At 49.5% G+C, this 24,172-nt stretch overlaps 2 protein-coding genes across 3 annotated transcripts; both read right to left on the reverse strand.

Annotated features, from left to right (window-relative positions):
* Positions 1–5,042: 5,042 nt before the first annotated feature.
* On the reverse strand, positions 5,043–14,535 carry Slc27a5 (solute carrier family 27 member 5). Its single transcript, XM_050130938.1, has 10 exons — positions 13,688–14,535; positions 12,783–12,992; positions 11,665–11,823; positions 10,047–10,171; positions 7,785–7,979; positions 7,608–7,698; positions 6,074–6,272; positions 5,732–5,829; positions 5,437–5,567; positions 5,043–5,362 (listed from the first exon to the last, which is right to left on the reverse strand). Exons 1-10 carry the CDS (start codon positions 14,373–14,375, stop codon positions 5,186–5,188), a joined length of 2,073 nt encoding a protein of 690 aa, XP_049986895.1. The 5' UTR covers positions 14,376–14,535; the 3' UTR covers positions 5,043–5,185.
* Positions 14,536–15,996: 1,461 nt separating this feature from the next.
* Zbtb45 (zinc finger and BTB domain containing 45) lies at positions 15,997–20,965 on the reverse strand. Of its 2 annotated transcripts, none has more exons than XM_050130947.1 (3): positions 20,826–20,965; positions 17,690–19,007; positions 15,997–17,036 (listed from the first exon to the last, which is right to left on the reverse strand). In XM_050130947.1, exons 2-3 carry the CDS (start codon positions 19,005–19,007, stop codon positions 16,780–16,782), a joined length of 1,575 nt encoding a protein of 524 aa, XP_049986904.1. In that variant the 5' UTR covers positions 20,826–20,965; the 3' UTR covers positions 15,997–16,779. The 2 variants fall into 2 exon arrangements, with proteins under 2 accessions (XP_049986904.1, XP_049986905.1); XM_050130948.1 differs by lacking the exon at positions 20,826–20,965 and adding an exon at positions 20,315–20,475.
* Between the last annotated feature and the right edge of the window lie 3,207 nt (positions 20,966–24,172).

A 24,172-nucleotide genomic window follows, 5' to 3' on the forward strand; every position in this document is an offset into this window, starting at 1 on the left:
AAAAAAAAAAGGAAAGAAACGAAAAGAGGAACACTCTTCACCACGTGAGGCATGTAAGAAGACATCTGTGGTGATGGGAAAGCCTGGAACCTGTCCTGCCCTTGTTCTAATCTGGAATTTAGAGCCTCCATAGTTGAGATATAAATCTTTGTTGTCTTTTTTTTTTGGAAGAGAGGGTGGTGTGTTGGGGCTGCGGTGCATTTGGAGAGTGTCCTGGCTAGTTTTATGTTATCTGAGAGATGGGAACCTCATTCGAAAGCAATGACTTCATGAGACTGGGCTGTAAAAGTCTACAGAGCATTTTCTTAGTGATTGACAAGGGAGGGCCCAACCCATTGTAGGTAGTACTACTGTGGGCTGGCTGTCCAGCGTGCTATAAGAAAGCAGACCTAGCAAGCCAGTAGGCAACACCCCTCTATAATCTCTGCATCAGCTCCTGCATCCAGATTCCTGCCTGGTTTGAGTTTCTGCCTTGGGCTTCCCTTAATGGATTGTGACCTGGGTTATGTAAGCCAAATAAACCCTTTCCTCCCCAAGTTGCTTTCAGTCAGTGTTTTATCATAGCAATAATAACCCTAACTAGCAGTGTTTTGCCTAGCATGCACAAAGCTCCTCAGTACTGCATAAATTGTGTGGTTGTATATACCCAACCTGAACCAGAAGGCCCTGAGAGGGAGGACTGGGAATGAGAAAAAAGAAGACAGGAAAGCTGGGACCAGGGGAGCTTACGTTAGCTGATGGCTTATGCATGACAAGCAAACTTATTAAGAAGTTCAGCATCTTTTTTCGGAAAGATTTATTTTTTCATTATGTATACAGTGTTCCACCTGCAGGGCAGAAGAGGACACCAGATCTTATTACAGATGGTTGTGAGCCACCATATGGTTGCTGGGAATTGAACTCAGGACCTCTGGAAGAGTACCCAGTGCTCTTAACCTCTAAGCCATCTCTCCAGCCTCTGTTTTTTTTCCCAGAGAGTATTTTAACAACCTCAGTACAATACATTTCTTTTTTTTTTTTTTTTTCCGAGACAGGGTTTCTCTGTGGCTTTGGAGCCTGTCCTGGAACTAGCTCTCGTAGACCAGGCTGGTCTCGAACTCACAGAGATCTGCCTGCCTCTGCCTCCCGAGTGCTGGGATTAAAGGTGTGCGCCACCACCGCCCATACAATACATTTCTTAAAAAATCTACTAGGAGCAGATTTTCTTTCTTTCTTCCTTCTTTCCTTCCTTCCTCAGAGACAAGGTTTCCTTTGTATGGACCTGGCTGCTGGCTGTCTGGGAACTTACTCTGTAGAGCAGGGTGACTTTGATCTCAGAGATCTGCCTGCCTCTGCCTCCTGAGTGCTGGGAGTAAAGGCCTGCACCACGACTGCCCAGATTAGAAGCAGATTTTCTCACTGATTTATTTGTTTATATATTTATCAAGATAGGGTCCTGCTATGTAACCCTGACAGGCCTGGGGTTCCCTATGTAAAACAGGCTTGTCTCCAACTTGCAGTAATCTTCCTATCTCTGTCTCCTAAATACTGGGATTTGAGGCATATCTCAACCACATTTAGCCTGATTTTTGTTTTGTTTTTTGGAAAAGATATTAAGCAGCCCAGACTAGCCATGAGCTCCTGAGCCTTATGTTCTCACTTTCCATGGACAGCACCACACCTCCCTAGAAACACGTTCTCTCCACCAGAAATGCAAAGGACAAGCCAGGCAGTCATCACCACAGGTCTTTACTCCCAGCACTTCGGAGGCAGAGGCAGGCAGATCTCTGAGTTTGAGGCCAGCCTGGTCTACAGAGTGAGTTCCAGGACAGCCAGGACGACACAGAGAAACCTTGTCTTGAAAAAAAAAAAAGGCAGGAAAGATGGCAAGATGGCTCAGCAGTTAAGAGCACTGACTGTTCTTCCAGAGGTCCTGAGTTCAATTCCCAGCAACCACACAGTGGCTCATAACCATCTGCAGTAATAACTGGTACCCTCTTCTGGAGTACAGGCATATATGCAGGCAGACCACTGTATACATAAGAAATAAATTAAAGGGCTGGAGAAATGGCTCAGTGGTTAGAGCACTGCCTGCTCTTCCAAAGGTCCTGAGTTCGAGTCCCAGCAACCACATGATGGCTCACAACCATCTGTAATGAGGTCTGGCGCCCTCTGCTGGCCTTCAGGCATACACACAGACAGAATATTGTATACTAAATAAGTAAATAAATACAACTAAAATAAATAAATATTTAAAAAAAGAAATAAATTAAAAACAAAACAACAACAAAATGAGAGAAGAAATGCAAAGGTACAGAAACCCAATTGTTTTAATGAAACTGGGGGGGTCTCATGTTAATATATATGAGACTAATTCTGATCAAACACAGTGAGACACAGCTGGAATCCCAATATTAGAAAAACTGTGGTAAATGATTAAAGTCCAAGGTTAGCTTGGGTAAGTAGTCAGACTATCCAAAATACACAAAGATCACTTGGGACAAATATTTGCCATAAGCACTACATGAAAGATCTATTTTTTTAAAAACAAGGGCTAGAGGGATGGTTCAGCAGTTAAGGGTACTGGCTGCTCTTCCAGAGGACCTGGGTTCAATTCCCAGCATTCATATGGCAGGCAGCTCACATCTATCTGTAATTCTAAGATCTGACACCCTCACCGAGATATACATGCAGACAAAATACCAATGCCCATAAAATAAAAATTAATCAATTAATTAAAAATGGTAAATGCCTTTAAGCCCAGCGCTCAGGAAGTCAATGAGTTGGAGGCCTGTTAGGTTGACACATATCAGGCCAACTAGAGCTTCAGGTCAACTTGCACTACCTAGTAATAGTAGTAGATGCTCCAGGTAGTCTAAGAACATAGTATCAAACTGTCTTCTGAATACTTTTATGAATACCTTTATGAATGTCTTTATATCCATAGATTAGTGCAGCTCTCAACCCTAAATAATTGTGGAGTTACTCAGCCCCAAATCAGTCCTTCATATCCCCCCAACATAATTCAGGAAACATCACAGAAGAGGGGGCAGAAAGTTTGTAAGAAGCAGGGTTGGTGAGCCAGGGCTTGGTGTGGACGGTGTAGACAGGCCTTGTAGAAGACAGGAGGGCCATGCCTTGTGCATCCACACCAATTGTGGTTCCTATGCAGGGAACAATGGCTAGGGATGTTCAACAACTCGTTACACTTCTTTGGCAGGGAAGAAGTAGAGGAGAGTTGGTCTGGAGTTCACCCACCCTGGGGCTATGCCACAACTCCAGAAGTCATCATGCCTATCACTCAATACTGAGTCTCTTAAAACACTTTCGGCTCCTGATTACAGAGAGAGCAGCTCAGCATTCTGTTAGCCTGTGGTTCTTAGAGTCACCCTCAGGGCCAGGATTTCTAAGCTGGGGACACCCACATAATCCTGTCTAGATACCATAAGTCATACAAGTACTCTCACCCCCTGACAGTTTAGACCTTGGTGATGAGGACAAGAGATAGAAATGTAAATTCACAGTAGAGACCCCTAAACAGCTGTTCTGTTCTTAGTCAGAAATGCCATGAGTCCTGTCTTTGCTGGAGGCCAAAGATGCGAGAGCATTTTGATTCCTGGTCTGTGTTCTTCCTAAACTAGCATTCCTGCCCAGAGGCAGTATATGAGTAAGACCTAACCTTCAATCCAGATACTATTCCCGTCCAGTGAACACCTTTAAAAGTGGAACATAGCCAGGCGATGGCGGCACACACCTTTATTTAATCCCAGCACCGAGGGAGGCACAGCAGGTAGGTGAATCTCTGTGAGTTTGAGGCCAGCCTGGTCTACAGAGTGAGTTCCAGGATAGCCAGAGATTACAGAGAAACCCTGTCTCAACAAACCAAAACAAAACAACAAAACAACAACAACAACAAAAAAATGGATCTCTAGGTTTTCATAGGTTATATCAGTTCCCAATTTTTCTTTCTTCCTTCAGTTTTTTGAGACAGTTTCTCCATGTAGCTTTGGAGCCTGTTCTGGAACTCTCTCCGTAGACCAGGCTGGCCTTGAACTCAAAGAGATCCACCTGCCTCTGTCTTCAGAGTCCTGGGATTAAAGGTGTGTGCCACCACCAGCCAGTCTCAATTCCCAAATTTTAACCCATCTAATGATGTTAGGTTCTCATTCTTGACAGGGGAATGTTATGGTAGCATGAGAGGCCATTGAGGCTTTGAACCCCACTTGCCCCACTGCTAGCTAGTTTTATGTCAACTTGATACAACTGAGAAGATGCCTCCATAAAAATCCAGCTATAGGCAAGCCTGTAGAGCATTTTCTTAATTAGTGGTTGTTATGGGAGGGCCATCTCTGGGCTGGTAGTCCTGAGCAATCCACGAGGTGCATCATGGCCTCTGATCAGCTTCTGCCTCCAGGCTCTTGCCCTGATTTCCTCCGATGATGGGCGATGTGTAAATCATACGAACCCTTTCCTCTCCAGTTTGCTTTTGGTCATGGTGTTTCACCATACTGATAGTCCCCCTAAGTCACCTGGTAACACTAGAAGGGTAGACATACCTTCTGTCCCTCCCTTGGGCTTTAAAATAACCTATGAGGAGCTGGAGAGATGGCTTGGTGGTTAAGAGCACAAGCTGCCCTTGCAGTAGGGCCTGGGTTTAGTCCCCAGCCATAACTGCTTGAACTCCAGCTCCAAGGGGATCTGATGTCTCTGATCTCCATGGGTACTTGAACTCACATGCACATTCCCACACACAGGGAGCTGGGCATAGTGATGGAAGCCTTTAATCCCAGCACTCGGGAGGCAGAGGCAGGCAGATCTCTGCGTTCAAGGTCAGCCTGGTTTACAGAGAGGCTACACACAGAGACCCAGAGTTGCGGTCAACACTCTCTTCTCGTCACTGGGGTAGCTTCAGAGCTGCTCTTCCCATACCCTTCACCTTGGGCTGATGGGGACAGCTCCAAATATATATATATATTCCTTGGCAGAGAACCCCGGAGCAGGAGCGAGGGGGTGGGGGAGGGGCAGTGCGGCATTCATCTGTTATTTCAAATCCACACACAGGCTTCTGCATATGCACTCAAGTTTATTCTCTAAGAGCTGCTTGGCTGTGGCAGCTGGAAACCTGACAACTTTGTGAAGCTGACGCTGAGAACCCTGGCCAGTGCTGATGCCCACACTTTTGGATAGCCTTGCAGTTGGTAGGTGGTCACAGCTTCCACGTTCCTTCACACACAGCCTTGTACACGTCTGGCATTAAACGGCTGAAGGTCTGGGTCTTGTGGTCCAGTATGTACAAGGGGTCAACAATGACTCCCACGTCAAAACCCTCACGCACCAGTTGAACCTTCACCAGTTTGAAGGTGCCTGTGACCTCCAGGGAGTCCTGCAAAGGAGTAATCGTGACCCAATTGTGACATCAATTCCCTTATCCATCCACTCCTGCTACCTCGCCCTCACCTGGATGCGGATGAAATGAGGTGCAGCGTAAGCAGGGAGCTGGGAACGGACGTGCTGGTATAGTTTCTGCCCATCAAAATTCTGCCCAGGAGTCAGCTTCACAGCAGCCATGCCAACCTTCCCCTCACACCCTGGAAAGCACACTGATCACTCTCGGCTGGCCAGCTCTACACATTGACTGTGCAACTAGATGTAATTCTTAACCCCTCGGTACCCCAACAGTACCCCCAATTTATAATAACAATCCCCCACCCACAAAGGTACAGATGTTTAAAGTCAGGCAAATTCTCCATACCTGGCACGGGCACGCCATAGACATTGACTTCCTGTAGGAAGTCTAAGCTCGACAACACTCCCTCCACCTCTCGCGTGGATACATTTTCGCCCTTCCACCTGCAGGGTGGGAGGTCATGCCCTAGGATAGGAATGGGCTGCCCCCTGAAAAGGATGCTACCATCCCTGAGAGACCCCAGCCCCAGGAAGGGATGTTCTGTCCCTGGGAAGAGAAGCCACATCCCAGGAAAAGAGAACACACTCCAGAAAGGGATGTTATACACCAGGGAAGAGAGGGCCACACCCATCCCTAGAGAGGCTGGACACCCCAGAAGCCCCAAACCCCAACCCACCCAAGCCTGACCGGAAGGTGTCACCAAGGCGGTCCTGGAAGTAGAAGAAGCCTTCACTGTCCAAGGACAGTACGTCGCCAGTGTTGTAGTAGAGGTCCCCTACACGCCGCACATCTGTAACCAGTTTTCGCTTGGTCTGTTCCTTGGGACCATAGTAGCCAAGAAAGGGTTGGTTCTTTAGTACCTTGGTCAGCAGGAGTCCTGCCTCCCCTGGAGGTATAAATGGCAAATAAGCCCTAAGTGAGAACCCCACCAGCTCATGAAGCAGCCCATACTAGAGGTTCCTCACTTTTCATCTGGCCAAAGGCAGAACTCAATTGTACTGTTATGGCTGGAGAGACTATGAGTTCAGTGGTTAAGAACACCGGCTGGCTGGCAGTGGTGGCACACACTTTTAATCCCAGCACTTGGGGGCAAAGGTAGGTGGGTCTCTGTGAGTTCAAGGTGAGTCTGGTCTACAGAGCTAGTTCCAGGACAGGGTTTCTCTGTTCTCTTTTTTTTTTTTTTTTAATTATTTATTTATTATGTATACAATATTCTGTCTGTGTGTATGCCTGCAGGCCAGAAGAGGGCACCAGACCTCTTTACAGATGGTTGTGAGCCACCATGTGGTTGCCGGGAATTGAACTCAGGACCTTTGGAAGAGCAGGCAATGCTCTTAACCACTGAGCCATCTCTCCAGCCCCGAGAAACCCTGTTCTCAAAAAACCAAAAAGGAAAGAGAGGGAGGGAGAGAGAATACTGGCTGCTGTAGCTAACGTTAGATTTCCACCATCCACACGGTCCCTCACAATCACCTTCTGTAACTTTAGTTCCAGGGGATTCGACACCCTCTTCTGCTTTCCCCAGGCACCAAGCACACACATGGTGCAATTCATAAATGCAGGCAAATAACATATACATAAAATAAAAATTTTAAAGAGGTGTTGATGGGAGACACACTTAAGATGAGAGAAACCAAGAAAAAGACAGAGAAATTTGGAAAATGGAGAGTTCTGAAAAAGAGAAGGTAGCATCAGGGTGTCCATAAGAAACAGGGCAAGGGTGGGGAACTGACAAATGGGGATTGGAAGAAAGATAAGCCAGAGCACTTGTAAAACCCCAGGAGAGGAAGTGCGGGTTAAGGGACTGATGTCTAGGAGGTAATGACCCCTACAGAATGCTCGAGGGAACCAACAGATACACATCAATGCAGTAGAACAGAATGATACTGAAGCAGGAGAACTGGGCCGAGCCAGACTTCTGGAAGGCAGAGGTCCCCAAGTGATGGTCAGACAGGCCAGTGACTTGAGCTCAAGGTAAGGGTTATAGACCTATCACCATGTTAAGACTTTGGGCCAGGCATGGTGGCACACTCCTGTAATCCTATCACTTGGAAAGTCGAGGGAAAAGGATTGAGAGTTCCAGACCAGCTTGGGCTACAGGAGGACTTACACTTAAAAATTGGAAGAAGTTAACCAAAGGCCCTGAAGCAGCTTGTTCCAGCCAAGGAGGTGGAGGTAACTACCCCTCATACATCCACAGAAGGCTTGCTGACCTCCTTACCTAGCTTCACAGGGATGCAGAAGCCCTGGTTGTCCCTTATAGGCTCTGCCGTCTCTACATCGAACTGTACAAGCTCAAAGGGACTCAGCATCTGGGATGGAGGATGGGGAGCATCGGTTAAGGTCCTGGGGGCTCAGTCTCAGGACCATCATCACACCGGGAGTCCCGTACACTCACGCGAAGGAAGCAGTTGGTCTTGCCCACAGCCCCGCAGCGTCCCACATAGTTCATTAAGCCTGAGTTGCCCTCTGTGGAGCCATAGAATTCCCAGATCCGAATGGGACCAAAGCGTTGCTGGAAGATTTTCCACACTTCTTCCCGAAGTCCATTACCCATTGCCAGGCGGACTGGATGTGTCTTGTCTTCTGGTTGCTGCAGGGACATCCCAAGAAAGGTCAGAAGGTGGTGCCCTAGAAGGCATGGCTGAGAACTTTTTCTGAAGAAAGTATCTTAAGTGTTAATCTTGGGAATTACCTAGGAAGTGGTAGTGGTGGGACCTATACTTATAGAATCTTCATGAGGTACTTAAGAATTAGACATTGGCCAGGTGGTGGTGGCACACACCTTTAATCCCAGCACTCTGGAGGCAGAGGGATCTCTGCGAGTTCGAAGCCAGCCTGGTCTACAGAGTAAGTTCTAGGACAGCCAGGACTGTTATATACAGAAACCTTGTCTAAGAAAACAAAACAAACAAACAAAAAAAGGGTTAAACATGGGTGCTGGAGATGCCTATAATCCAGCACTCACAAAACTGAGGCAGGAGGATTATGAGTTGGAGATCAAATGAGCTGCATAGCAAATTACAGGCCAGCCTGGCTATATATGGACAGCCCCACTTAAAAGAAAAGCAGGGCTGGAGCGATGGCTCAGAGGGTAAGAGACCATTCTTCCAGAGGTACTGAGTTCGGTTCCCCGTGGCCACATGGTGGACAACTATCTACGGGGGGATCTGGTGCCCTCTTCTGGCATGTGTACACATAATAAGTAAATTAATTTAAAAAAAAAGTATTATGGGCATCTCTACCTAAATTATCTCTGCAGACAGTATAGAGGAGCTTTGCTTATGCGCAGTTACCTAGCTAGGAGTAACTAGAGACAACAAGCCCTCTGCTCTTCCCTCGGCAGGCATCTGACTGGCTGACACGGCTGGGAGTAGTCTCCAGGAGCCTGATCTAGGAGAATTGTTACCTGCAGGCATTACCTACAAGGGTTTCCCTGGAGGGGTGACATTCATCTATAGGTAAACCTTATCTAGAAGTGCCTACCTAAGGAAGGGATCTTATCAGGACGAATTTTCAGGGGGCTTTTGATTTGAAACTGCAGGGGTGGGGAGAGACTGGGAAGTGGAGCATATTGCCTAGAGACAGTTTCCTAGGGACTGCAGCTCAGCCCTATAAAAATAAAAGCATCTAGCATCTAGTGTGTTTACCCTGCGTCACATTGTTCCAGGTACTTTACATAATCAATTCATTTCATGTTTCAGGTAGGGGATATTCTTTTTATTCCAGTATCTACCATTAGTCATTATATTTGTAAACTGAGTTCCAGAGCTAGTTAAGGTTCAGATTGGAATTGTTCTCATCTATGTTTTTCTTTCCTTTTCTTCCTTTCTTCTTCCTATTTATTTATTTATTGGGTTTTTCAAGATAGGGTTTCTCTGTAGCTTTGGAGCCTGTCCTAGAACTAGCTCTTGTAGACCAGGCTGGCCTCGAACTCACAGAGATCTGCCTGCCTCTGGCTCCCAAATGCTGGGATTAAAGGTGTGCGTCACCACCGCCTGGTTATGGTTTTCAAATGAAGCTACTGAAACTGGACAAGTTAGAGTCAACTCCATTGTGAGTTTGCCATCGTGACACAATCTAGAACCAAATGGGAAAGGAGTCTTAGTGAAGGACTACGTAAGTTCGATTGGCTTGCAGCACGTCTGTGGCAGACCGACTTTGGAAGACCCATCCAAACGCGGGTGTCGTCATTCTAGGTGGGACTAGAACAAGGGGAAATGGCCGAGTGTGTATTGGCGTGCACACATTAATGCATTGCCGAGGCTCCTGACTGTGGGTGTAATGTGAAGAGCTGCTTTAAATTCCTGCAGCCTGGATTTCCCCACAATGATGCACTATGACCTAGAACTGGAAACTAAAGTAACCCTTTTCTTCCTTGGGTTGTTTTCCTATTTTACAACAAAGGAAACTAGGACACACCTGCCCAGGTGACTGACCATCAAAGCACCCAGTACAAAACAACATGGGAAGTGGAATTCACCACGTGACAGTGTAGCCCAGGCTAATTTAGCTCCCTTGTGTAGTCAAGAGGCGACCTTGCTTGAGACCCGTAGGTGTGGGTCCTTCTGTCTTTGGTGTCGGGTTTCACACACCCTAGGCCTGTGCTCTACTTCTGAGTCACGTTTATCCGGAAAATTGCTCAATCTCGGAGCCTCACCTCAGGAACATTACACAGGTACCGTAGGACCTCACCCACATACTGGATCACTGTTACACCGTGCTGCCGACAGTCAGCCCAGAAGCGGGAGGCAGAGAACTTGGGGGCCAGGACACAGGTTGCTCCTGGTAGGGAAAAAAATAAGTGATCATGTTCCATGTTGCTAAGAGAATCTATGTGATTACCTGGGCGTGGCATTTCAAAGGCAAAGTAATGGCATGCTCACCTAAATGACCCACACACCTAAAATTTACCAGCGAGGCGTTAGAGTTTGGTTCATTTTTGCCTAGAACTCACCAGCGAGGGGATGGTGGTGTGGCTCAATGGTAGAGCACTTGCCCCAAACTCTAGAAAGGGGCTTATCTTGTTCAAGGTCTTAGGCTCCACCCCTTGGGAATGAAGACTCTAGAAAGCATTTTCTTTAACATTGTTTTTTTGTTTGTTTGTTTGTACTTTGAGACAGGGTTTCTGTGACAACTCTAGCTCTTCTAGACCAGGCTGGGTTCGAACTCACAGAGATCCGCCTGCCTCTGCCTCCCAAGTGCTGGGATTGGGAATAAAGGCGTGCGCTACCACTGCCGGCCTTGTTGCTTTTTTAATGAAAGGACACTTTTTTTTGGCGGGGGTGGGGGATAGGGGGGACAGTTTGAGACAGGGTTTCTTGGTGTAGCCCTGGCTATCCTGGAACTCACTCTATAGCCCAGGCTAGCCTCGAACTCAGAGATCCACCTGTCTCTGCCTCTGTAGCGATTAAAGGTATGAGCTACTCCCCCTGGCAGATTTTTTAAAGATATTTATTTATTTATTATGTATACAATATTCTGTCTGTATGCCTGAAGGCCAGAAGAGGGCACAGAAGAGGGCACCAGACTCCATTACAGATGGCTGTGAGCCTCCATGTGGTTGCTGGGAATTGAACTGAGGACCTTTGGAAGAACAGGCAATGCACTTAACCTCTGAGCCATCTCTCCAGTCCCAAGATTTGTTTTTTATATGTACATGCCTGTATGGGTATGTGTGTGAATATATGTATGTGTGTATGTATATGCACCATATGCATGTGGATGCCTATAGCGGCCAGGAGAGGGCGTCAGATCCCCTGGAGTTGGAGTGACTCTGATGTTGGTACTGGGAAGCAAACCTGTTAAGAGCAGCAGGTGGTCTTTTCTACCGAGTTATTAGCCATAGCTGATTGGGCCTTTCTATGTATGTAATCAGTCTGAGATTGATCTGCAGTGTCTCAGCTTCTGCCTCCTGAGCAATGTACTGAGCTTAGTGGCACTAGTCACCTCCGGGACTAGTACACCAGGCTGGCCTTGATCTCCACCGGCCTCTGCCTCCTAAGTGCTGGAATTAAAATCAGGCCACCACTGGCCTGAGCCCTTGTCTTCCAAGGAAAATGAAAAAGACAAAAAGTGTCTAAAACTGGGCATGACAGTATGCGTCTGCCAGGAGCATCAGAAGTTCAAGGCCACCTTCAACTATATACCAAGTCTGAGGCCAGCCTAGGCTAAATGGCCCAACCTGGGGTGGGGAAAACTAAGTCAGCGTGCATAGTATAGAATCCTGACCTTTCGATTGCCCTGCACTAATGCACTGTGGTCCTTGGAAGACTTACCAAGTTGTAAGCAGCCCAGGACTCCAAGGACGAGGCCAATCGTATGGTACAGAGGTAGAACAACATAGACCACGTCGTCAGCTGTGGCTTCGCAGAAGGACAGCATCTTGCTCATCTGGATGACCCGCTCATGTGAGAGAATGGCTGGCTTTGGGAGGCCTGGAGGGTGAGGGAGCAGTAAGGGTGGGCAAGAAGAGAGACCGACTATCACTGCAGGGTGGTCTGCCTGCGGCTGAGCCTCTCAGAGGGGACCAGACATGAAGATTGCTCTGGGTAAAGTGAGGTAAGAGGATGAGGCAGCTACAGAGGGAGCTCAAAGCCAGTTAAAGCTGCAAGAGACCAAAAAAATAAATAACAAAAAGCATGAAAACTCACTGAGTATCTTTTGTTTTTGTTTTTTTCTGCATGTTTTGTTTTCTGAGACAATGTTGTTCTCTGTGGCTCAAGCTAGCTTGGACTCACTATGTAACCCAGACTCACTCACTCACTCCTTCCTTCCTTCCTTCCTTCCTTCCTTCCTTCCTTCCTTCCTTCCTTCTCCCCCCCCCTTTTTTTTTGCCATCTTCCCTTTCTTTTTATCAAAAAGAACCTTCATTCCTTATTTATTATTATTATTTTTTTCCAGGACAGGAATTCTCTGTGTAGCCCTGGTTGTTCTGGAACTTGCTCTTTAGACCAGGCTGGCCTCAACTCACAGAGATCCTCTAGCCTCTGCCTCCAGAGAGCTGGGAATAAAGGCATACATTACCACACCCAGCTTGAATTTGTATTCCTTTTTAAAAACATGGAATGGAATGCTTGGTGAATTTGCCTTGCACAGCGGAAATGCTAATGTGTGTATTTTTTGATTTTAGTAAGCAATCCACTGAAAGGTGCACACCTTGAACTCTACATTCTCTGGCCTCTCAACCCCTGAGTGCTGAGATTTACATGTGAACAGCACCACATCCCAGTCTGTGATTGGTTTTCAGTTGGGGGAGGACCATAAATCCAAACAAAATAGTAGCGCACTTGGGGTCAGAGTCAAAGTCAGAGGTTGGAAGTCAAGTGCTAGGGCAAGGTGAGTGAGGTCAGGGTGTTGGAGCGGAGGGTGGGGGCAGGGCCATCAGTCTCCTCACCAGTGGTTCCTGATGTGTAGATGAATAAGGCAGGGCTTTGCCACTTGATCTGGGCTCGAAAGCTGGCAGGCACTGGGTCAGAAGGAGCAGCATCCAGGGCAGGCCCCAGAGCCTCCACACCTGGAGTGGGTGAGCTGTGGCCAAGGTAGAAGCAGGAGACGTTCTCTGCTAGGAGCTGGGGAAGGACTTCTTCCAGGCTCTCCCGGAGGTCTGCAGGGACCATCAGAGGAAAAGAGAGGTAACTCGCAGCTTCCTTCAAAGTCAAAAGGGAGTCTCAGAAACCCAGGGACTGAAAGCAGGTAGCAGAGAAAAGTTCCCCCATTCCTGGATGAAGAACTTTATGATGCCAGGCGGTGGTGGCACACACCTTTAATCCCAGGACTCAGAAGACAGAGGCAGGTGGATATCTTGAGTTTGAGGCCAGCCTGGTCTACGGATCGAGTTCCGGTGCAGCCAAGGCTACACAGAGAAACCCTGTCTCAAAAAACAAACGAACAAAAGAACCTCATAATTCATAGAATATAAATTTAGTCAAATAAAGCTGGGCATCATGGCCCACGCCTTCAATCCCAGCACTCAGGAGGGAGAGGCAGGTGGAACTCTGTGAGTTCGAGGCCAGCCTGATCTATATATGGAGTTCCAAACAGCCGGTGCTTCATATAAGATCCTGTCTTAAAACAAAACAACAGCAGCAACAACAACAACAAAAAAACTTCAATTAAAAAAATTAATCAAATGAACCTGAAAGATTTAGGGGAAAATATTTAAAGCAGCAACCCTAGAATTACTTCCCAGGTAAACCAACATTTTGACCCTTACGGCATGGGGCAGATATAGATACAACAAAGGCTTCCTGCCCAGCTCCCAGAAACTTGTCCCCTTTTCACTGGCCCTAGGGCACTCACCTGGGTCCACAATGAGCACACTGGCCCCAGAGCTCAGCACAGAGTGCAGCAGGGGCTTCCCTCGGCCATGTGGGTTGATCCAGGCCACAGGGCAGCCCAGCTTGGCCAACCCCAGAAACACACTCAAAGCAGAAATGTTCTTGGAGGGGAGCACTAAGAGGGCCGCAATCTCTCTGGTCTGCTGGCTGCTGTCTTCCTTCAGCTTTGCTTTTAGTGCCCACGCTGCCTGACAGGCCCTGGCATTCAGCTGGCTATTGGTGATTGAGTGGGCCCCAGACCCTGCACACACCAAGGCTGCATGGTCAGGCCGTGCCCGTGCTTGCCGCTCCAAAGCATCCACAAAAATCTCTGGAGGCTGCTTGTTAAGGAGTTGCCTAGTTTTCAGGGCATAGGAGAGGATCTTGAGCATGTAGGCCACATCTTTGTGTAGCCAGCGTAGTCCCGGGGGTGGCTGTGGAGGCAACAGAGTTAATGTAACACCTGCAGCTATCAGACTCAGCCAGTGGGGCATCCAGGAGCTGATCCAGGGTTTGGCCAGCAATGCCAAGCCAAGGAGTACAAAGCATGTGGGGTCCCCCAGGAACCAGCGCAGGGCCAAGGCCACAGCTGCTGGCCATGGGGGCTGCCTCAGGCCAACCAGCAGAAGCAGCAACAGTAGCAGGAAGGTCAGTTTCTGCCAAACGCCCATGGCACTGGCTCGTTCTGAAGTCGCTGAGTGCAGCGGTAGTCTTGATTCTGTCTGGAGCTCTGAAGCCCTACCTTCCTGCCTTTAAGGGAGCCTGCCTACCCCAATCCCCAGTTATGATCAGTGCTATCAGCAACTGCTCTTGTCCCTTGAACTCTGTCCTTTTGCCACACAGTTCTTACTGGCTGGGAGTCCTACAGTTCCAGCCCTCTGCCTGATCGCCAGGCCTGCTCCACCTCCTTTGGACACCACCAACCAGCCTCCTCTTGAAGGCTAGTGTTTGTCTCTGTCTCATGTCTGTTAAGGATGGGAAACGAGGGGGCTGGAGAGCTGGCTCAGCGGTTAAGAGCACTGATGGCTCTTCCAAAGGACCCAGGTTCAGTTCTCAGCACACACACATGGAGGCTCACAACTGTCTGTATCACCACTTCTTGGGGATATGACGCCCTCACACAGATATACATGCAGGCAAAACACCAATGCACGTTAAATAAAAGTAAATAAAGAGTAGGCATATGCCTTTAATCCCAGCACTCAGTAGGCAGAGGCAGGAGGATCTCTCAGTTCAAGACCAGCCTGGTCTACAGAGTGAGTTCCATGATGGGCTCCATAGCTACTGGGAAACCCTGTCTCAGGAAAACAAAAAGGATGAGAAAGTAGGCAGGAAGGGAATGAGACCTGCCTGACTCCAGTCAGTAAGATAAGAAGTCCAGCCTGTGTCTCAATTACCTACCTCAAGGTAATTTCATGAAACCCGGGTCTCGGCCTGAACTATCCAAGGGAAACCTGTTGACTGTCAGGTACAGTAGCAGCTCAGTAAACACTTAGAACACCTTCAATCATCCGGATTTAACACACTTCTGTTCTCCACTATGAGCCTGCGGCATGGGGATTCTGCCTCACTTCTGGTGTCCTTGTGGATTGAGCTTTGGGATTCAGAAGGCTGAGCCACAGAAGAGCCCCATGGGCCCAGGAGACAAGCAGGTAGGCCTTCCAAGCTAGAGCTTCTCCTGCCCCAAATCCTTAGTTGGACATCAGTGTATCAGAGGTGGGAAGGGAACAGGGAGGAAGCCTTTCTGAGCTGAGAGCAGGTATCATGCTGGTGTCTTTGACACTAGGCCACCTTCTTTATTCAAGAGGCAACCTGGGTTCTATGAATTCTTGCTTCCCACCCACCTGACACAACCATCCAATTCACTCTGGCTTCTCTTGTACTGGGAGTCCAACATCCAGGGTTCAAATGTCCTCACAGCAGCCTGGCCCCCAAGAGCCCTCCTAGGCATCTCACGAGTGGGATGTCCAACATTCATGTCCATCAGGAAGGGGGAGGGAAAACCTTGAGTCTTAAAGGTTTCTGGTTGGAAGGGGGACTCAATTTCTACAATGTGTATGTAGCAGCCAGCATTGGGACTGGGATTCCCCTCCCCACAGGGTTGAACACTTCAAGAAAACTGGATGACTGTTACCTATGCAGGCCACCCACCTAAATCCCAAAATAAAAGTTCAGGCTATCAAACCAAATTGTGCCTACCTGCCCAGGAAATCTCAAGGGACTGCAAAGGTACAACCCACGAACGTGGGGACCAAGCCCCAAGCCCATAACTCAAAAAGCCTACTAGGCATGTACTGGCCCAACATCCTTTATTAGAATGGAATCCTAAAGTTCCATGGTAGGTCCATCTGAGTCTCCATAGGCACCCAATGAGGAAAGGGAAATCCACACTGAGGGTGAATGTAGGGCCCATGGGTCTACCCTTGCTCCCGGGTTTCATCTTGAGGACAGTTTCAGGTCAGCCAGCTAAATAGCCTGTTTGTTCTTGTGTTCCCTCTGCTCAGCCTGGTGATTAGCTTCACCTTGGGCGTGGTAATTTCCCACCTGCCCGGGGGCTATTCCATTGTGCAGCAGCTAGGTATTAAGGTTTTCCCTAAACTTGAATGAACGGCATTCCGCTGATCTTCTTTCGAATGACCCAGGTCTCTTGCCTGGCTCACTTACAGTGGCGAGCGAACTGTACCGAGAATAGTCCAGTCGCAGGCGTTACAGGTGAGGTCAGAGAATTCTAGCCCAGCACTGGGGCAGAGGATAATGCTAGACATCATATCCCGACAGGGGGTAGGACAAAAATCCCATATCAGGTTTCAAGAGTCTGTGGACCCAGCTCAACCTGGAAATGGTCTAGATCTCTGAGGTGGTAGGGTCCCTGACCATCCTCTACCCTGCCATATCCCATCCAGAGATGCTAAGCATGTGTAGGAGGGATATAGGGTTCTGGGTCTCAAGTCCAGGGAAAACAGGTGAGAGTGGGGAAGAGAAAGAGTCCAGACTCCGAAGCAAGAGCCTTCCGGTGGAGTGGATCTAGTCCAAGGGTCTGACTGCACCTGCGCACTGAGTACAGCTGGATCCCAATCAAGGTGCAGGGTGAGCTGCCAGGTGGCGCTCCAATAGTGCGCGGTGTGAGAAAACCTTGCCACAGGCAGGGCAGGGTGCACGCTCCGGCCGGTGTGTGCGCATGTGCACATTGAGCGAGCTCTTCTGCGTGAAGCGCTTGGCACACACAGCACACTGGAAGGCTCGCACGCCAGTGTGTGTGACCATATGCTTGAGCAGGTAGTCGCGCAGCGAGAAGGATCGCCAACACACTGCGCACTGATGTGGCTTCTCCCCTGCAGACGACAAAGCAAGCCACACACACATTAGTCCATCTTGCTCTCCCTGGAGCCTGTCCTTGGTAGGGACTCCTCTATTCTCCCCTCCCGAGTCAGGTCAGAAACCCTTTGCTTGTCAAGGAAACCACTCTGGGATCCCACTCTGCCAGGAAGCCCTCTCCCAAACCCACATCTTCATTCAACTATGCCACCGTCTGCCAGGAACCCTTAAAAGGGAACTCTACCTGTCTGGAACAACACCCATTGCCCATTTGGGCTACACTCAGATCTCTCCTACTTCAAGGATTTTTCATCCCCAGTTCACACCTCGGCTGGCACTCGCAGACCCTTCTCTACTCAGACCCATATTATGAGCCACTTTTATAGGAAATAAACCCACGTTCCTTCACCATAACTCTCTTCCTGCTTCCTGCAGCTCCCACCCCTGAAGCTAGCTTTCTTTAAGATCTTAGTAGGTCTGCTTTGGAAGGGCAGGCTCCCACTTCCCAATCAACTGCTTTACACGGGGGAACTAAGTTAGACTTCTAAGGCTAACACAAAACAAAGCACCTCACGTGCCTGATCCCACCCAGGAACCAAATGTCCATCGATTAAGGGGTTCAGAAATCTGTGTGAGTAGAGATGGCGTTTTCCTTTCCTCTCGCACTCACCAGAGTGGATGAACATGTGTTTGGTGTAGTTTTTCCGAGAACTGAAAGTCTTGCGGCAGTGACTACACTCATAGGCGGGTTGCTCAGCACCCGAGGCACCGGGGACGCGCACAGGAGGGCCAGAGATGGCTGTTGCAGGAGCAGCAGCGGCAGCAGGTACAGCCGGGGTTTCTCCTAGCTGAGCACTGGGGGCTGCATCTGGCTGGAGCGTGGGGTAGAAAGCGGGAGGGGGGGCAGGGGCTGGCCCTGATGGAGCCGGAGGTGTTGGTGCTGGCGGCCCTGGGGCACCCAAATGAAAGGGGAAGAGAGCCACGGGGGGTCCAGGGGTCTTCATGCCAGTGGGGCGAGGCCCAGCCAGGGCACAGTCAGGTGGGGCAGAGGTTTCCACCGGACAACTTTCTGGACCCCCGTTGCCTTCCGCTTCATGCCAGGCGGACACGTAACTATCTGGGAACACATCCTCGGTCACCGTAGTCCCCCGAAGGAAATCTCTCCCGGTACCACCATAATCAGTGACGCCAGTGGATGCAGGCGGGTCCTCACGTGAGCTGTCAGCTGCGGTGGCGGTAAGGAAGCCCCCTGAGCAGTCGGGGAAAGCAAGGGGCGCCTGGCTCTCACCCGGGCCTACGCCGCCGCCGCCGCCTTCACCTTCTTCAGCGTCGGTCTCTTCATCGGTCTCTTCGTCGTCATCCTCTTCACCTCTGTCTTCAGGGGCGGCAGTCAGCACCGGCTCGGTATCTGGCCCCTCAGCCTTGATTGGTGCTGGGGGTGCAGGCAGCTGCAGACGTGCAGGCTGGCGCTGTTTGCGGCTGTGCGCTGCGCTGGGGTGACCCGGGGGGCGGGCCGCCAGCAAGTGGCGCAGACGGTGGCGCAGTTGCGCGGGAGCGAGTGGAGGGGGCACGGGTGGTGGCAGAGGTGCAGGTGCCGGGGTGCTGGGGACACGGGCACGCGCAATGATTTGCGTGCACTCATCAATGACGGTTTGGATGCGAAGCACCGACGCTGCTGTGAGCACCTGTAGGGCTTCGCCCTGAGCCACCACCAGGGAGCCACTGTACAGGAACTCGACCAGCTGGCGCACCGTCTGCGCAGGCACCACTGGCGGCACACGAATCTCTGAATGGCCAAGCAGCAGCTTATCCTGGAAGAAGGGCGAGCCCGCGGCCAGCACGCAGCGGTGCGCACGCAGGGAAGCTTCGCGGATGCGCACGGTCACATCGCAGAAGTGACCGCCTAGCCTCTGCCCATTGAGGGTCTCCAGAAGTGAGCGCGAAAAATTCTGTAAGTGGATGTGGTGCACAGCCTCGGTCGCTGCCATCTGCGGGATGAGGAGACAGTGGGGGTTGGGCGATCAGTTAAGGACTCTGTCATCCTATGTCCTGGTCCCTTTAATCCTTATCACAGAACCCAAAGGTGCACCACATCCCCAGGCTGGGCCGACCTCATACATCCCTCCTCACAGTCCCTGAGGGAACACGTAATACACGTCAGCACTCCTGACCTAGTTACTCTTCAGCGCCCTCCATCCCTGCAACACCAGCATATATATCCCGTTTTCTGCCCCAAAGAGGATCTAGGTTTAGCCTCTTTCTGGGAACTTATCTATCCCCAACTTTAATATCTTTAAATCACAGGATTGTCCTCCTCCCAAGGGGGTGGTCTTGTTTAAAACAAATGCCAGTAACTCCCATTCAAAACTGGCTACCCTGTCTCATCGAGAACGACCTCCCGAGGAAACAATATGCTACTATCTCATCTCCAAGCTACTCATGACCCTTTCCTCTATGGTTGTTTTCTTTCTTTTCTATTCTCCCCTAGCCAGATTCCCTTATCCTAGCACCACAACTGCTGTGTGGGGGTGGATGCACCTGCCTCCTGGCAAATATGGGAGCACTTCCTCAGGCTGGGCATCAGTGTCCCCTCATACCCAAGGAAAGCAAATAAATACTACTTATAACAAAGCACTGCGGCCCTGTTTCTTTTTTACATCAGCTGAGCCCTGGGGTGCTAAGAAACCACACACAAGGGATGTGAAAGACCAGCAAGCTGAAAACCATCACACTGGGTTTCAACCCTCATATTTCTTATGCATCCGAGACTATCATCCTGGCTCTGATGAGACTGAGGCCCTGGAAAAGGGAAGAAACTCCCTCGTGGTGCTCTCTCTCTCTCTCTCTCTCTCTCTCTCACACACACACACACACACACACACACACACACAAAGCTAAGAAGCTGAGATCTGCCAGGTAAGCCACCAAGTGGATAATTCCAGGTCTCTGGGCCTGTTTCCTTATTTAACAAATAAGAATATTACATTTGGTTCAGACTGCATACAACTCTGCTCCAAGGGAGAGAATCAAGATACAGGATACACCCTAACACCCGTTTCTCTGGGGCCTTGGCTCCTGAGTGGGGCCCCATTAAATCCTGCCCCTACACCAGGGCTGAGAACTTAGACTCAACGTCCTTCCCTTTGGCCAGGCCGATTCCTCCCTTCCTCTCAAATCATCTTATACACTGTGCCAGTTACCACCAGCCTGGACTGCTGGAAGTCACCTTGTAAGTCCCTCCACACCCCCACCTCCGGACATTTCCCTCTGCGACAGCCAGAGGGAGCCTGCTAACCTAGTTTATCTGAGTCCTCTATGACGATGAATTAATTCTTCAGACAAGGCTTTGCACCTGCCTCTGCCAGCGGCCTCCTTTTTCAACTTGTGTGCCAACCCATAGCATAGGTCCTAAACTCCTCAAATCCACCCTCCACTCCCACCCCGCTTCCCGGAGGGCTCGGACTCCTCAGATGCAGCAGGACCTTCCTGGATGCTCGAGAACAAAGACACACTCTCGACCACATCTACTGCTGTATTCTCGCCGCCATGTCCTCTCCCATGCCATGCACCTTGCTCCATCAACCTGTTTCTCTCCCACCCTGTGCCAGAGCCCCCTTCGGGCCCACAACGACCACACCGACTGTTTCCCGCCTCTGCAGCCTTGCCCGCGCCATGCCCCGATCCTGCAGCGCCCTCTCGCGTTCGCCACGCGTGCACCGATCCTCACGCGGGCGTCCCTCCTCCAGCACGCCCGGGCCTTCCGTCTGACTCTGGGACGTGACCGAGGGATGCCCGCTGGACCCCACCTCCGACTCCTCGGGCACCAGGTCCTGCAGTGGCTGCCTCCTGCTTGGCAACTTGAAGGCCGCACTTCCGGGCCGTGAAACGGAACCGATGGCCGCGGCGCAGGCGGAACGATAGTCGGGAACACGTTTCCGGTGTTTCTCTTAAGACTAGGCAGTCTTCCGGCCTGGTTCGCGTCAAAACCAAATCCAAGAAGCTGGGATGGCGGAGGAGCCAGGGATCAGTGGGCCTGAGCACGCTTCCGTCGTCGCCAGACTGGTGTGTGTGAGCCGTCAGTCAATTCTCTGGCCACGCCCTCGGTTTTCTCAGCAGGACTGGAGAGGGCGCACGAACCCGGAGGTTGAGGGCCTGGACCTCCTTGGGTGGCTTTTCTCCTAAAGTGGAGAAAAAGGTTCTCTGAGTCTCTCATGCTCCCAAGCCAGATAAGGACGCTTTACAGGGCTCCCCTGTAGTCGCCCAAAGAACACAGGCCCGCCTTCCCAGGGAAACATCCTCATTTGGTGTTCCCACCTTATCCCACCCAGACCCCCAGAAATTCACTACTCTCTAAATGAATGGTTATGGAATCAATGCCGCAGCTTGGCCACAGATCAGAATAGAGGGTAGCTCATGACATGGGGTGGAAAGTAGACAGGCACCAAACAACAGGGACCAGTTGTGTCAGAGAGGACAGCAGTCATCCAAAAAGGCACCCTTAGTGCTGTCCAAGACATCCCTGAACTAAATCTATCAAGAGATGGGTTGACCTTCCTTTGCCCTCCATTCTTGAGGCCAACCAGTCAGCCACCACTTAAGACCATCCAGGTACCAGTGAATAGGGCTGGAGAGATGTAGGGAGCCCTGGGTCTCCATGTACCTGGTACTGTGGAGTGCAGCAGGGCTGGTGCCTCAGGAGGACAATGTCAGGGTTTTCTCCATCCTGGACAGATGCTGGAGAGCTGTGTTGTAGACGCGTGTGAAAGTCTAGTGAAGCACATGCCAGATAAACCTTATTAGAATCCAGACCTAGTGCTGGAGGGTGTAGCTCAGTTGCTAGAGTGCTTGCCTAGCATGCAGACACCTAGGTCTGAGCCTCATCTCCATAGAAACTGTGTGTAGTGATTCACACCTGTAATCCAGGCACTTGGGAGGCCGAGGCAGGAGAGTCTGAAGTTCAAGATCATCTCCGGTCATCCCCATAAGTCAGAGTTTGAATTCAGGGTGGCCTACACAAGATGCAGTCTAAAAAAAAAAAAAAAAAAAAATCTAAGTTTTACCAGGCGGTAGTAGCACACACCTTTAATCCCAGCACTCGGGAGGCAGAGACAGGCGGATCTCTGTGAGTTCGAGGCCAGCCTGGTCTATGGAGCAAGTTCCAGGATAGGGTTCAAAGCTACAGAGAAACCCTGTCTATCTTGAAAAAACAAAATAAATAAATTAATTAATAATAAATAAATAAATGGATAGATAAATAAATAGTAACTTAAATTTTAATGGTCAAGAATGCCCGTAATCGGGGCTGGAGAGATGGCTCAGAGGTTAAGAGCATTGTCTGCTCTTCCAAAGGACCTGAGTTCAATTCCCAGCAACCACATGGTGGCTCACAACCATCTATCTGTAATGGGGTCTGGTGCCCTCTTCTGGCCTGCAGGCATACACACAGACAGACTATTGTATACATAATAAATAAATAAATATTTAAAAAAAAAAAAAGAATGTCCGTAATCTTATCACTTGGGTGGGAGGAGAGAAATTTGAAAATTGGGAATTGAAGGCACCCTCAGCTGTAAGAACCTGTTCATCTAGAAACAAACCCACACAGTAAAAGAGCTGGGGACATGACTTAGCACGTACAAGACCCTGGGTTCAAACAGCAAAATAACCAAGCATAATGGTCTGGCATCTTTACCTCTTTTTCAGATTCTGAGCCCAAGAAGGAGACTTTTGCCTCCCCACACGGAATCAACTCTTTCATACTGGACAGTCTTCTCTTTGCTCATTCCTCTCCGGCTTCAGGGACCGCTCTCTGTACCCTCACCTTCTTAATTGGCTGCTATGCCACCAGAGCCCTTCCTACCTTAAGGCTGCACCATCTTCTGACATGTGACTTGTGTACTCCATCCTGGGCTGCCATCCTGTAAGTCTATGAGGCCTCACCAAACTAATCTGGCAAGAAGGAGTCCGGATTCTAAAAATGCCTTTCTTAAGACTTGGTACCCAACCTTCTGCTGTGCATCAGTAAACCCTATTAATTCTATCAAGGAGTGAAGGAAAGGTGTTTTTGAACTAAAGATTCAAAAGGCAGGAAAAGTTTATTTTAAAGATTTTTTATTTTGTTTTGTTTTTCAAAATAGGGTTTTTCTGTGTAGCTTTGGAGCCTGTCCTGATGGTACTAGCTCTGTAAACCAGGCTGGCCTCGAACTCACAGAGTGCTGGGATTAAAGGCGTGCGCCACCACCGTCTGGCAAAGATTGTTATTTTTAGAGTGAAAAATAATAGTAATAAAACCAAGCAAGACAGGCGTAGCATAAATGCCCAGAGGAGGAAAACAAAGGAGAGGAAAAAACAAACCAGCCTCCTTACTGTTTGAGTTACCCCAGCACGGAAGTCAGCCGTATTGTGGACAAACAGATGCGTGACAGGGACAGGAGCTTTAGAGAAAGAGGAGGAAGCCCAAAATATCAGGAAAGTATATATTTAGGCTCCAACCAGCACTGGAAAGAAAAAGACCAAAAAGGAACAAGGTGGGCAGACCCCATGGACAGGATGGAGGCTTGTGGGGACTTTGGAGAAGAGTGCAGCAGGTCATTAAAGATGTAGTTATTCCACCTTCCTAGGTGTGGTCCCACCTTTCTAAGGGGTTGTCTCTTAGCCTGGTGATCAACCAGCCCAACTGGACTAACTCTGTTTTGCTTTAAGTAGCTTGCAGTGTTAGGTCTCTACTACTAGCTTTCCATTAAGGGGCATTTAATGGACTGCTGTGATAGTCACCATCACTCGGGGAGGCTAAAGCAGGAGCATTACCGTGGGCTGAAGAGTAAGGGCCACTTCAGGCAGAGCTGCATAGTAAATATAATGATTAAAAAAAAAAAAAAAAGAAAAGTGAAGTGAGTCTTTTCAGCTGGTCCTGCCAAAGTATGTCATTAAGCAAACACGCCACACGCAACAGCATTCCTGCAAGAGGTTTATTGGGGGAGTGAAAGAGTAAAAGGTCATAGCCGGGCGATGGTGGCGCACGCCTTTAATCCCAGCACTCGGGAGGCAGAGGCAGGCGGATCTCTGTGAGTTCGAGGCCAGCCTGGTTTACAAGAGCTAGTTCCAGGACAGGCTCCAAAGCCACAGAGAAACCCTGTCTCGAAAAACCAAAAAA

This window comes from Alexandromys fortis, unplaced genomic scaffold (assembly GCF_014885135.2).
Source record: "Alexandromys fortis isolate MF-2015 unplaced genomic scaffold, M_Fortis_MF-2015_v1.1 scaffold_339, whole genome shotgun sequence".
NCBI lineage: Eukaryota > Metazoa > Chordata > Mammalia > Rodentia > Cricetidae > Alexandromys > Alexandromys fortis.

What these genes read in the sequence shown, in the direction of transcription:
- Slc27a5 (XM_050130938.1), bottom strand. Translation starts at nt 14,375, where the DNA reads ATGGGCGTTTGGCAGAAACTGACCTTCCTGCTACTGTTGCTGCTTCTG. An exon ending in CTGCATCCCTGTGAAGCTAG is followed by an intron (nt 6,273 to 7,607) that starts GTAAGGAGGTCA and finishes TTATACCTCCAG; the next exon opens with GGGAGGCAGGACTCCTGCTG. An exon ending in CTATGGCGTGCCCGTGCCAG is followed by an intron (nt 5,568 to 5,731) that starts GTATGGAGAATT and finishes TGTGCTTTCCAG; the next exon opens with GGTGTGAGGGGAAGGTTGGC.
- Zbtb45 (XM_050130947.1), bottom strand. Translation starts at nt 19,007, where the DNA reads ATGGCAGCGACCGAGGCTGTGCACCACATCCACTTACAGAATTTTTCG. An exon ending in ACACATGTTCATCCACTCTG is followed by an intron (nt 17,037 to 17,689) that starts GTGAGTGCGAGA and finishes TGTCGTCTGCAG; the next exon opens with GGGAGAAGCCACATCAGTGC.